Here is a 15,090-nt window from a genome sequence, read left to right as displayed (position 1 = left end):
GCTGTTAAAATATACTACACACTCTCCATTTAATTAAAAACAAAACTTTTACATTAGAATAGAAAATGGTATACATATATAAATTCCCAGAATACAGCATGACTTATCAAACATCAACATCTAAGATTTGGAAGATGACAAATTTGTTGCTACTGTAACCTCAACCAAAGAATATATGACTAATGCTTTCAGAGTAAGTTACACGTTTTTACAAGAAAGTTCTGAACATCAGTATGCGTTTAACAAAAATGAGTGAGCCCTGTGAGTGAACACAGTCCTGGGAACTATCTACTTCTAACTGAAAATCAATTCATAAATGTGCATTTGAAATTCCTTTGTGTGTTTAAACTAGGGAAGGTAGGGTTCCTGAGTTTTGAGGACCCCTTTTCTAAACAGGAGGATGAAGAATAGCATGGTGGATGTAATATTTGGAACTAGATTGGCTGCTCGGGTTGAACATATCACGAGAGCTTTCAATCTCTTTACTTCCCATCCCTCCAAATGCTCTCCGCCATCCACCCCCATATCTACAAACATTCCAGACAGTCAAAGATCCTGTTTTGCCAGCTGAAATTTTCCAATCAACAAAAATGTTAAAAGTCATTATTTGTTTTTGACTTGGTCATTTTCCTTCCTGTCAACTGATGGCAATGTCCATATAATAACTTTATAGATCTGGGTTTTGTGATAATAATAGTGACAATTAGTAAGGGGATCAAGGGTTACAGGGGAAGACAGGAGAATGGAACTGGGGAATATATCAGCCATGATTGAATGTCTGAGCAGATTCAATAGGCTGAATGGCCTAATTCTGCTCCTATATCTTATGGTCGTTTGGTTGACCCTCATTACATCTCTGCAATCGAGCAACTTCTGGGATCTACATTTGTAGTGTTGATAGAGATAACAGCTTTTTGAAAACCAGTTCATGAGTACTGCTGAAATTCACTTTTGCCCTGAGAGAAATGATCCTTACAGTTACAATTGGAAATGCCAACCATTGCAATATTGTCTGAATGCACTTTCACATTTATAAACACAAATGGCAGGAAAGCCTTCTTCAAATCATCTCCAAACAGAATGACACACTTCAGATTTCCAGTATACAATATACTTAGATGCTTTGTATTAGAATTACCACAGACTTGTTTCAATTTAATTCTCATTCATCATCTGAAATCATCAGAGGCTTTATTTTATTATGCAGTAAGTATCAGCCAGTTACTTACTCATATCTATTTGCAATGACATAATGAAGGTGTGGAAATTAGGGGGAAAAAGACATTATTTGTTCTTCTCCAGTTTGGTGACCAGAACGAATATTGTAAATTTGAACTGTTTGATTTGGAATCATTGTAACCTAGCCCATTGATTTAAATGGTATGTGCAAGAGAATTGAATATTATTTTTTGTCTTAAGTCTCTGTAAACACTTCGATATTTTTCTTCAATAAAGTTACAATGTAAATGCAAGGTTTTTTTTAAAATCTCTTTCAGCAACAAAAATGCACTGAGGCTACCTAATGTTAGCTCATTGATAATCTAATTTAGCTCAATAACTCACCACTTATTCGCCAGGGCTATAAAAAAAATAAATAATCTCACCTGAAATGAGTTGAAGAAAAGTTCAAAATGCATCCGTATTTCCCATGCTACTCCAGTGAAGGTATGTGGCACAGCAACAAATACAATGTAGTGCACTCCAAACACAAGCACAAGGACTAAGGTGGACTTAGCTAATTTTCTGAAAAAGAGGAATTATAGAAGGTGTTAATAAAATGATTGCAATATTACTTGAAAATCAGTCTGTTGCCACCCTAATACAGGTAGTGGAATTGTAATCATTGTCCGTTTCTACATCTCCCCTAGTATTTTTGGTTTCTTTGGCAGTAATATTCTTTGTGTCAACAGGACTGGCAGCACCAGTGGAGGAGAAAACAGAGTTAACATTTCGGGCCCAGTGACCCTTCCTCAGAACTGGTGGCTGGGAAAATGTCAGTTTATATGCAGAATATAGGGAGGTGGGTGGGTTAGGGAGTAAACAGTAGGAGAAAGCCCAAAGAGAGAAAGACAGTTGGACAGACAAAGGAGTTGCTAAGGATCAGGCCGTGTGGGTGAGTGGTTGTTAATGGGGACTGTTAGTGACTAACAACAGGGAGTGTGTAGTGGCAGGCTATGTGGTAACAAGGCCTGGTGTGTGGGATGAGGAGCTGGGACATGGGAGAGTTTATGCCCTAAAACTATTGAACTCAATATTGAATCTGGAAGGCTGTAGTGTCCCCAAGCGGAAAATGATGTGTTGTTCCTCCAGCTTGCGCTGGGCTTCACTGGAACACTGCAGCAAGCCAGAGACAGCGATGTTGACCAGGGAGCAAGGTGGTGCATTGAAGTGGCAGGCAACAGGTAGTTCAGGGGCTTTTCTGCCAGCAGAATGTCGATGTTCTGCGAAGTGGTCGCCAAATCTACGCTTCGCTTCCCCACTGTAGAGGAGATCACATTGTGAGCAGCGAATGCAGGAGACGAGATTCATGGAAGTGCAGGTGAAGTGTTGCTTCACCTGGAAGGTATGCTTGGGCCCTTGGATACTGGGGAGGGAGGAGGTAAATGGGCAAGTGTTGCACCTTCGCCAGTTACAGGGGAAGGGGCTGTACGGCTGTGGGTGGTGTTGGCGGTGAAGGAGGTCGGGACCAGGGTTTCCCAGAGAGAACGGTCCCTGTGGAAGGCGGACAAGGGAGAGGAGTGGAATATGTTTCTGGTGGTGGCATCTTGCTGCAGGTGGTGGAAATGGCGATTCCCATCCGCTTCCAAGCTAATATTTGCCCAACCCCGCACAGCTCGTTTCTACCTCCTGCCAAAAATCCACAAACAAGACTGTCCAGGCAGACCCATTGTTTCAGCCTGCTCATGCCCCACAGAACTCATCTCTTCCGACTTTGACTCAGTCTTGTCCCCCCAGTCCAATCCCTACTCACATACATCCGTGATTCATCTGATGCCTTACGCTGGTTTCAAAGCTTCCAGTTTACTGGCTCCAGCCATGTCCTCTTTACCATGGATGTGCAATCCCTTTGCACATCCATTCCCCACCAGGAGGGTCTTAGGGCTCTCCACTTCCTCTTGGAGCAAGGACCTGAGCCATCCCCACTCACCACCTCACTCCTCCGCTTGGCCGAGCTTGTCCTCACCCTCAACAACTTCTCTTTCAACTCCTCTCATTTTCTTCAGGTAAGAGGGGTTGCCATGGGTACCTGCATGGGCCTGAGTTATGCTTATCTCTTCGTGGGGTATGTGGAACATTCGTCGTTCCAGTCCAATTCCAGGCCCCACCCACAACTCTTTCTCCGATACATCGATGATATCATCGGTACTGCTTCCCTCTCTTGTTGAGAATTGGAAAACGTCATCGATTTCACCTCCAATTTCCACCCTGCCCTCACTTTCACCTGGTCTATCTCGGACTCCTCCCTTCCCTTCCTCGACATTTCTGTTTCCATTTCTGGGGATAGACTGGCCACTAACATCCATTACAAAAACACTGACTCCCATAGCTCCCATGGACTATACATCCTCACATCCCCACTTCCTGTAAAGACTCCATCCCATTCTCTCAGTTCCTCTGTCTCCATCACATATGTTTAATAAGGAAGCCTCCATAATGTCCACCTTCTTCTTCAACCGAGGATTCCCCAGCTCCATTGTCAACAGGGCCCTCAATTGGGTCCGACCCATCTCCCGCATTTCCGCCCTTACACCTTCTCTTCCTTCCCGCAACAGTGATAGGGTTCCCCTTATCCTCACCAACTATCCCACCAGCATCCACATCCAGAAGATCATCAGACACCATTTCCGCCACTTCCAGCAAGATGCCACCATCAGACACATATTCCCCTCCCCTCCCTTGTCCACTTTCCGCAGGGACCGTTCTCTCCGGGGAACCCTGGTCCATACTTTGTTCACCCCCAACACCTCCTAACAGCCCTCTGGCACCTTCCCCTGTAACCGGCGAAGGTGCAACACCTGCCCCTTTACCTCCTCCCTCCCCAGTATCCATGGACCCAAACATACCTTCCAGGTGAAGCAACACTTCACCTGCACTTCCCAGAATCTAGTCTACTGCATTCACTGCTCACAATGAGGTCTCCTCTACATTGGGGTAACGAAGCGTAGACTTGGTGACCGCTTCACAGAACATCTACGCTCTGCTCTCAAAAAAGACCTTGAACTACCAGTTGCCTGCCACTTCAATGCACCACCTTTCTCCCCAGCCAATATCTCTGTCTCCAGCTTGCTACAGAGTTCCAGTGAAGCGCAATGCAAGCTGGAGGAACGACTTTTCTGCCTGGAGATCCTACGGCCCTCCGGAATCAATATTGAGTTCAATAATTTTAGGGCATAAACTCTCCCATGTCCCAGCTCCACACCCCACACACCAGGCCTTGTTACCACATAGCCTGCCACTACACATCCACTGTTGTTAGTCATTAACAGTCCCCATTAACAACTACTCATCCCCGCAGCCTGATCGTTAGCAGCTCCTTTGTCTGTCCAACTGTCTTTCTCCCTCTTTGGGCTTTCTCCTATCATTTACTCCCCACCCCACCCACCTCCCTATTTTCTGCATATGAACTGACGTTTTCCCAGCCACCATCAGTTCTGAGGAAGGGTCACCAGACTCGAAACCTTAACTCTGTTTTCTCCTCCCCAGATGCTGCCAGACCTAATGAGCTTTTCCAGCAACTTTGTTTTTGTTTCTGATTTACAGCACCCGCAGTTCTTTCGGTTTTTATATTCTTTGCGTCCATGGTTTCACAGTGGCTCATTACATTGGCATAGCACCGGTCACAGCCGGCGATTCCTTCCCCCCTCGAAAGGGTTCAGTGTTGCCTGTTACATCTGCCACTGGTCCCAGAGATGGTGGCATGGTTATTAGCGCTAAATACAATGTCAACCGACCTTCTTTCACCTTTTGCTTCGCCGTGCTCCTTCGAACACATTTGTCTTCTCCATTCGACATCATGGTTTTCAAACTCCTCATCCCAAGCCCAAGTTTCACTGAGAACTCTCCTTGGCTAAACCTAGACCTTCACTTTTTGTGACAAAACTAACAAGCGTAGCACTGAAAATTTGAAACAAAAACAAAAATTGCTTCTGAAACTCAGCGGGTCTGGTAGATCCTGCAGAGAGAAAGCGGAGTTCAGGTTTCAGGTCCAGTGACCTTCCCACAGAACACAAAAGCTCTTTTAAAGAAACAGCTCAGACATAACAGGTGTCGTGCTTTTTCTACGTTTCTTCAGTCATCCACACGATGTGGGCTTCAATGGCAAAGCTATTGTGTACTGCCCACTGCTAACCGTACTTGAGAAGGTGGGTTGAGCCACCTTTTCCAAAGTAACTGAATGGATTAATCGTCCGTTTCAGCAGTCGATGTTAATGATCCAATGTTACTGGAGTTTGATACAGCTTGCTATGTATGCCACTTGTGGTCATTGGGTCTACGCATACGCGCACCCACGCCCCCCCACCCCACCACCTTCCTGTGATTGAAGTGACTGAACACATTTCTGACACAAATTTTTGAAACGTACACAAATATTGATTTCAGGGATGCAAGGTTGGTCAACCAATCATTGCGGGCAATTCAAGAAGACTTGAGAAAAATTGTGATGTGTTCACAAGCTGTTTTGCTTTACTGGATGACCCGTAGGTCTCAGACAAGCTTCCGCTCCTTTAGGATTTCGAGATCAGGAAAGCCAAATTGATCAGGTATTGCCTGTAATCAATATGTGATGCAAAAGGCTCGAAAATAGTTTCAGAAACGTGCAGAGTTACTTCTAAGAATAAGGAGGTGGCATGAGTGTGCATGCACCCAATGATCACTACAGATATACAGAGTAAGCTGATGATTGCAATGCTGATTTGAAGACTGTGGTGTCAATTTAACATTCCACACTCCAACTACTGTTCTATTTTCAGTTTGCATAGCTGAAAGCATTAGGATCAGGTCTGCCCCCATTTAAATCAGCACACATTTCAAACAATTACACGGTTCCTACCAGAGAGCATTCCAGGCAATTAATGTGCATTGGAACATCTTCACAAAAATTCTGGGGAGGTGAGAGTTGTGAATCGATTAGCAATTCTTTGTGACTCGCTATTCACATCTCTTGATTACCAGGTGTTATTGTTCAATTTTCACATTCATAATGGAAAGCACAGTTCAGATGCTGTCATGTTTTGCAAAAAATTCCAGCCCATTCTTTCCAAGTGTGAGATACCCTCAGTGCAGAAAATGCTACAAAACACAGGGAACACCTGAAGTAGAGCAAACATTTTAAATACATTCTTAAAATGAGAGTAACGTTTGAGTTGTGATGGTGTGAATTTTGAATAAATGATTAATTCCTAATTATTAGCATATTATTAATCGTTAATTCCATTGGAGTGAATAATGTTTAAGCACCCTAATAAAATATCTGCTCGAGGAAGGGAAATGAAATAAGTAGCAAAATAAAAAGAAAGCGAATAAAAATGAATTTAGAATCACAAATATATATTATGAAGAAAAAAGAAAACAACACTTGACCCAAACATCAAATAATAAATAAATGGTCAAAAAAAGAAAACAAACAATGAAGAAGTTCTTAAATGGGGAGGGTTATAAATAAAAGAGTTTAGGTTCGAAGTTTAATAAACTCTATTTTTTGTATGGATAAACCTATCGAAATGAGCCACAACAACCTGCTTTGGTCTGTGCAACCATCCCTATATTGATTTTTAATAAACATTGATCTTTTCACTTCATTGTAAATAGCAGTGCAAGAAAGCTCTAAATGATTGCCCCAGAACTCAGTGAACTGATGTTAACACAATCCTTTGAAAAGATCACTGTATCTCAGGAATCCAAATCTGGTGTCACAACATTATTATCAACCAGTTTTTTTTTCACAGCACAGCACCTATAAAATTTATATTGTCTCACATTCTGTATTATGTTAACTTCATACGTGCTTCTCTAGAGGGGACAGAAATGTGACCTGCTCCCCTATTTCAGTCAATATTGCCTCTTAATCCAAGATAATCTGACCTCCAACTAAACTTTCTTTGATGGCATCATATCAGTGAGTTCAGAATGCTTATCACACTGCAACGTTTTGAACAGTAATTTCATTTTGAAGAACAGAGCAAATGTTTCTTTCATTCACATATCTCGTATACATCAGTCGATAGATGTCCATTCTTTAAAGAACCTTTGAGGAAAAAAACAAACTCCCCTCAATTTTGTATTAAAAAGGGAACACCGCATTCTTTAACTATTTCCCCTAGTTTTTATCTCCTATACAAAGGGCAACATCCTCCCAACATCCACTCTCTGCATTCTCTCTATGTTTCAATGTGATCATCTCTCGCTCTTCCAAACTGTATTGGTCTACGTGCAGACTGTGCAACCATTCTTTGTGAGATATGTCCGTCATCCTAGAAATGAATCTCATGAAACTTCTTCAGTATTTTTTTTCGAAAAAGGAGATAAAACTACATAATACTCCAGGTGTGATCCCACCAAATCTCTGCATAACAGAAGTAACATTTCCTTATCCTTATGTTCAAGTTTCCTTAAAGTAGATGACAACACTGCAATTGACCTCTCTAATCACTTTCCGTATGCAAACATTTTGAAATTCATGTACCAGGATAACCAGATCCCTCCAAACTGCAGAGTCCTGCAATCTCCCTCTATTTAAACAGTACACTGGTTTTCCATTCTTTCACCAAATTGGGCAAATCCACATTTATTCACATTGTACTCCCTCTGCCAATGTCTTTGCCCACTACATAAGTTGCCTATATCCGCTTTGCATACTCTCTTGACAAAATAATTTCCTATCCAAGATAGTATCAGAGATAATGGGAACTGCAGATGCTGGAGAATCCAAGATAATAAAATGTGAGGCTGGATGAACACAGCAGGCCAAGCAGCATCTCAGGAGCACAAAAGCTGACGTTTCGGGCCTACACCCTTCATCAGAGAGGGGGATGGGGTGAGGGTTCTGGAATAAATAGGGAGAGAGGGGGAGGCGGACCGAAGATGGAGAGAAAAGAAGCTGAGGTTGGTCCGGAGGGAGGAGCCCACGATAAGACATTCCACTCCCGCACATCCCAGATGTCCAAGTTCTTCAAGGACCGCAATCTTCCCCCCACAGTGATCGAGAACGCCTTTGACCGCGTCTCCCGCATTTCCCGCAACACATCCCTCACACCCCGCCCCCACCACAACCGCCCTAAGAGGATCCCCCTCGTTCTCACACACCACCCCACCAACCTCCGGATACAACACATCATCCTCCGACACTTCCGCCATCTACAATCCGACCCCACCACCCAAAACATTTTTCCATCCCCACCCCTGTCTGCTTTCCGGAGAGACCACTCTCTCCGTGACTCCCTTGTTCGCTCCACACTGCCCTCCAACCCCACCACACCCGGCACCTTCCCCTGCAACCGCAGGAAATGCTACACTTGACCCCACACCTCCTCCCTCACCCCTATCCCAGGCCCCAAGATGACATTCCACATTAAGCAGAGGTTCACCTGCACATCTGCCAATGTGGTATACTGCATCCACTGTACCCGGTGTGGCTTCCTCTACATTGGGGAAACCAAGCGGAGGCTTGGAGACCGCTTTGCAGAACACCTCCGCTCAGTTCGCAACAAACAACTGCACCTCCCAGTCGCAAACCATTTCCACTCCCCCTCCCATTCTCTAGATGACATGTCCATCATGGGCCTCCTGCACTGCCACAATGATGCCACCCGTAGGTTGCAGGAACAGCAACTCATATTCCGCCTGGGAACCCTGCAGCCATATGGTATCAATGTGGACTTCACCACTTTCAAAATCTCCCCTTCCCCTACTGCATCCCTAAACCAGCCCAGTTCGTCCCCTCCCCCCACTGCACCACACAACCAGCCCAGCTCTTCCCCTCCACCCACTGCATCCCAAAACCAGTCCAACCTGTCTCTGCCTCCCTGACCTGTTCTTCCTCTCACCCATCCCTCCCTCCCACCCCAAGCCGCACCCCCATCTACCTACTAACCTCATCCCACCTCCTTGACCTGTCTGTCTTCCCTGGACTGACCTATCCCCTCCCTACCTCCCCACCTATACTCTCTCCACCTATCTTCTTTTCTCTCCATCTTCGGTCCGCCTCCCCTTCTCTCCCTATTTATTCCAGAACCCTCACCCCATCCCCCTCTCTGATGCAGGGTCTAGGCCCAAAACGTCAGCTTTTGTGCTCCTGAGATGCTGCTTGGCCTGCTGTTTTCATCCAGCCTCACATTTTATTATCTTAATTTCCTATCCATCTTAGTGTCATCAGCAAATTTTAGCTGTCTTACATTTAGACCCTTCATTCAAATGACTTCTTTTTGTTGTAAATAGTGGAGGGCCAAGCATTGATCCCTGAGGTAATTCATTAGTTACAGTTTAGCAATTCTAAGAAAAGGACCCATTATCCTTAATCTTGGCTTCTTATGGCTAATCGATGCTTTATTCCAGCTAATATGTTTCCCCTTTAATCATGTGCTTTTATCTTGTGCAGCAACATTTGATGCGGCACTTTCTCAAATGCCTTTTGGAAATCCAAGTACACCACATTTATTAGTTCTCCTTTACTCACCTTGAATATTACTTCATCAAAAACTGCCTGATTAAAGATGATTTGCCTTTCATAATGCCATGTTGTCTCAGCCTGATCACATATAATATTCTAAATGACATAATGTCCTTAACAATGGATTCCAGTACTTTCCCTATGACAGATATTAAGCTGTCATGCAGGATGTTAAGCCAGAAGGTTCCAGCAATGGTGAGTACTTCTACCATTTCTGAGATGAAGATAGCGTGAGCTGAGTGCTATAGACGTGTGATGCATAGCTAATGAGGCGAGTTACACAGAACAGCATGAGGAAACACACCAGAGCTCACAGAGGGAAATCTTTAATGAAGGTCCCTGACATTGATACATAGCCTGGTTTCTGGTAAAATTCAGCCCAGTTTCCGATGACTGAAGATGCTATAAAGAGAGATTTAAAATGTTTGGCAAAGGACTGCACCAAAATGAAGAAAAAAAATTAAGCAAAGTGTGGTTATGGTTTGAAATGCTCTGCCAAATACAGCAACAGAAATAAATTCAATCTTAGCTTTCCAAAAGTTATTAGACAAATACTTGAAGAAGAAAACATTGCAGGGATATGAGAATAGAGCATAGGAGTAAGGCTAAGTGGATTGTCTGTTGTTAAAATCAGCCCAGACTCAGCTGACTGAACATCTTCCTTCTATACTACGTTATGCTTTAACGAAATCGATCAACACGCATCCAAGTTTAACCATGGATTGCTACAGCGAATTACCTGTACTGCTTTCTTGCATCATATCGCCCAGCATTTGTTTCACGAAGCTTGGTAGCCAGTACCCGAACAATATTAACAAACAAGATAAAATTTACCTGCAAAGTATGAGACAGTAAAGAGTCATTAGTTTACTGACATGGTAACCATCCATCCTTCTTAGGTTGCTGAGAAGCCACTATCTTTGTGCACTGATTCATATGTATTCCTTTTTTGTAAAATAATTGCAGCAAAATTAATAAGCATTGTTACCGAATGCATTATTTTGTTTAATAGCTATGCTCCAGCAGCTGCAGGATACAAGCTCACAGGATATTTGCAGGAGATCAGAACATGATCCTAGCAAATTCCTTTAAAGTAGTTGAGATATGCGAGTGGTTGATGAAAGACTGGATTCAAAGTAAGCCATAACTAGTGGGAACACAGGATCCTCACTGTCAGTTATAAGCCTAATAAACATACTGTCTGAACTTAGGTTGGAAAGTATTAACACACGTTACACTGCATTAACACCATTCATCTGGACAGCTACAGAATAGTGAATGTGAGAAACAGAATGATTTGGAATGGTTGAGCAAAAGTCTGACTTTGGGGTTGAAGCACAAAAGAGAGACTCAACTCTCTAACATAGAAGCAAAGTACCGTGGATGCAGAAAATCTGAGATAAAAATAGAAAATAATGGAGAAAATCAGCAGGTCTAGCAGTATCTGTGGAGAGAGAAACAGGGTTAATGTTTCAAGTCAAATATGATTCTTACTCCCTACTTCATTAGATCTTTAATTGACTGGAGTGGGTTTGCTGCCAGTTTTTGATGCCAAATATTTCATTTCCAGCACGGAAAATGTTTCATCTTTGAGTGCTCCTTTGATGTGATAGAGCGACTTCTGAGCCAGATGATGTTATATTCAAACACCAAGTCTGTACTTTCTGTGAGTAGAAAGCACAGCTGTAATTTTGAATCTTGATCTGATGTCCACTGGATGTGTAAACAGCTGGAAATTTACTGTGCAGAAGCAGGACATTTGGGCCATTATATCCACATCGTGATCGAGTTTAATGACTATGTCAATGAGATTGTGTTGTAGCAGTGACCTCCAGTAGTCATGTGATAAAGACTCTACTAGAAGATTAGAACTAGAGCAGCTCTAGGCAAAGATATCTGCTGCAATATCTTCATGGACATACAGTTAATAAATACTGTTTGAAGAACAACCTTGAGCACTGGGGCTTGAACTTACCAGACAAATGAACCCATACAAGAATAGTCCTCACAGGCCAATAAGTAGGCATCCAGTCTAATTCTACTTTGCCTGCTTTTGCTCTGTAGTCTCGTAGGTTTTGACACTTCAGAGGTATGTCCCGATATTTTATGTTATGTGATTTCTACCATTTCAGACAGTAAGTTCCATTCCCCCACTCCCTTCTGAATGAAAGCAATTTTGCTTGAAATCCTTCCAAACCTGTTCTCTCTTTTCTTAAACCTAAGCACTCTGGCTGTAGATCTTTAAACCAAAGGTACTAGGCCCTTGCATCAACTCCAGCCAGGTCTATTGTAATTTTATGACGTTCAATTTTGTCTCCTCTTAGCCTCCTCTGCTTCTAAGAAGAACAAACCTTATTCAAACTTTCCTCAAAAAACAAATCCTTTGTGCCCGTTCTAGTTCAATCACATCTTTCCTTGTGTACAGTGACCAGAACTGCACACAGCATTATAGCTGCGATGTTTTACACAAGTTGAACATAAGCTCTCAGCTGTTATATTTTACACTCCAGCTAATACAAGTTAGTATCCTGTCTGCCCTCTTGACTAGCCTAGCCACCTCCATGGGCTTGTAGACATGCATATCAAAGTCTTTTTGATCCTCTTAATTACTCAGTACCCTGCCACTTATTGTGGTTTCCATTGCCTTGAACGCCTTCTCCAAATGTACACTTCTCATGCTCCTCTGGTTTGCACAGCCCACGAAAGCCCACACTGTGTAACCACACTAACAGCTAATACGCAGATGTGTATCATCATGGAAAGAACATTCATTTCACAACCTGACTTTTGGTCTTTACCTCCTTTTTTTACTTCTCAATATTATTCAAAAGGAGGAGCATGAAAGAAGAAAATTTGCAAACTTTTAAACACAAACCTCACTCAGTCAACAATCATTTTTTTAAGGTAGGTGCAAATTACTGCAGATGCTGGAATCTGTACTGTAGACAAAAAGTGCTGGAGATCACAGACGTTCAGACAGCATCCATGGAGAGAGAACAAACTAATGTTTTGAGTCCAGATGACTCTTCATCAGAGCTGGCATGAAGTTGGAGGGGGCAGGATTTATGTAATAATGGAGGAGGGGGGAGGGGATTGGTTAGGGAGGGTGGAGCGCAGGGGGAGGGTGGATGTGGATAGTTCAGATTTAGTGATCCGAATTTGAGAATGGCTGGCCAACAGTATGCCTAGCTGCCAATCTGGAAAGAACAGCCAGCCCCACTGAGGTGTGGGAGGGGTGAAGGGACATTGTGACAAAGAATGTAACGAGTAAAGGTAAAAGAGAGGGAAGGAATAGGAGTGGGATTATTTGTCCTTTCCAGTCTGGCAGTTCGTCACAGTATTGCTCTGCAATTCTCACGTTCCCATTATTTATTCTGAAGAATCAACATCTTTTCACCCCCAGCATTCCATATCACGCCCCCACTGTTGCATAAGTACTGCTCCCTCCACACTTCACATCAGCTCTGATGAAGAGTCATCGAGACTTGCAATGTCAGCTTGCTTTCTCTCCATGGATAAAAACCAAAAGAACTGCGGATGCTGTAAATCAGGAAAAAAACAAAGTTGCTGGAAAAGCTTAGTCGGCCTGGCAGCATCTGTGAAGGAGAAAACAGAGTTAATGTTTCGGGACCGGTGAGGTCTGAGGAAGCGTCACCGGCCTCAAAACGTTAACTCTGTTTTCTCTCTCACAGATGCTGCCAGACCTGCTGAGCATTTTCAGCAACTTTGTTTTCATTCTCTCCATGGATGCTGCCTGACCCACTGTGATCTCCAGCAACTTTTGTTTGAAAAACGCCTTTTAATAGTAATTTCTTCAAAGTCATATTTTATCTGGACTTTGAACAATTTCACGGTGTCCACAAAATCTCAAAATCTTTGTTTACATCACCTCTCCTTTCCATCTAGTAGTATTTGCTTTCAAGACCAACAAATCCAGCTATGTGGCTTCAAATTAACACATGGACCCTCTGTAATGTGACAAGGTCTAGCCTGTACAGTGTCTACATCAATTGAGGTCTGTGTTAGTTCGCACAAAGTTAATGAGTTATATTCTAGAGAACCAATTAGTAAAGGAAACAACTGGAGCTAATCTTTCCACACGCTTATAAGGTGCCGCTTATAGTTTCACATTTTAACCAGCACCTTTCAACCCAACTACAGTGTTAGTCTGTGTTGATTTATGGGAGCACAAATTAATTCCAGTCAACTCCCAACAACTGCATGCTATTAAACACTTTATATACACAATTTGTAGCCTTGGGTTCTTGTGGTGTCGTGGTATTGTCCCCATCTCTGAGCAAAGAGACCTGGGTTCAAGTGTCACCTGTAATAAAATCTCTGAATAGGTTGATTAGATAATAGCTGCAAGTTTCTTCCTGGAACTATTTATTTCATTCTTCAGTTTTTATGCATATTGTGGATTACTGCAAATATGATTTCAAAAGTCAATAGATTGACTGTAGATATTTTTAATCAACCCATTCAAATATGTTATAACACACATCTGGTGCAGATAGGACCTGGACCTTCTAACCCAGAGACAGGGACATTACCTCTGTGCCACAAGAGTTCTTTGTGAAAATTTCTCATTGAAAATTGGAGCAACTCATAACTTCATTGTTCTTGTTTTATTGGATCAGTGGGGTGTTTGGGGGGAGTGGATGGAGCAGGTAAAAATAGTAGTGAGGCCAATATTGTTTCTGCTTTTAATTACTTTCAATATAGGTCCTCGTCAGTGACTGACTAACAAGCATGAATATCCTGAGGTAAATTTCTGGGCCAATATACAACATCCAACCCAAAGCTACAACTATGGGCTCAATTTGGAAATGGGCCTGGCTAGTATGTTGAAAATTAAAGTTTTCTACCTAAGCAGGAGTTCAAATAACAATGAGCTATTTATGAAATTCTCAAGTGCTTCATTATATCTTCACTGTAAAAATGTTCCAAGTTCAGGAGATAAACCAACAGCTTTTATTGTTTTAAAAGAGTTGTGCGCTCCCTCCAGAATTTCAAAGATCAAAAATAACTCATTGCTATGGAAACACCAAATACTATTGCATGGAAGAAATATGCTTGGATTCAGCCACCACTTTAGTGAGATAGAAAAGCAAACATAATTGCCTAGAATACAACAAAATGTTACTTTAACACCACCTTTCACCAGCAGTTCAATGAGATGTTGATCATATGAGCAATTCACTTACAGTTTCTTTTCCAGCAATTAAGAGCAATTCCTAAAAAAAGTCTCCACATATTCCATTGTTTTGTATGGCACAACACAGAATAATGGTTAATCACAATTCTGTGATTTTTAAGTTGATAAAGAAAGCAAGTGGCAGGAAATGTTGTATTAGTTAACAAACACGTGACATGAATATGGTTGTCAGTGAAAATGTGTGAAATACTGATTGTAAAAAATT

At 42.4% G+C, this 15,090-nt stretch overlaps 1 protein-coding gene across 1 annotated transcript in view; it reads right to left on the bottom strand.

Annotated features, from left to right (window-relative positions):
- LOC125454321 (parathyroid hormone 2 receptor-like) overlaps positions 1–15,090 on the bottom strand; it is a 90,930-nt gene that overhangs the window by 9,690 nt on the left and 66,150 nt on the right. Inside the window, exons 10-11 of the mRNA XM_048534944.2 lie at positions 10,407–10,501; positions 1,605–1,743 (exon numbers count right to left, since the gene is read on the bottom strand). Coding sequence (XP_048390901.1) covers positions 1,605–1,743; positions 10,407–10,501 — 234 coding nt within the window. The remainder of the gene's footprint in view (positions 1–1,604; positions 1,744–10,406; positions 10,502–15,090) is intronic.

The sequence above is a fragment of the Stegostoma tigrinum genome, chromosome 7 (genome assembly GCF_030684315.1).
Source record: "Stegostoma tigrinum isolate sSteTig4 chromosome 7, sSteTig4.hap1, whole genome shotgun sequence".
Classification (NCBI taxonomy): domain Eukaryota; kingdom Metazoa; phylum Chordata; class Chondrichthyes; order Orectolobiformes; family Stegostomatidae; genus Stegostoma; species Stegostoma tigrinum.
This window is presented reverse-complemented; position numbering and strand designations above follow the sequence as displayed.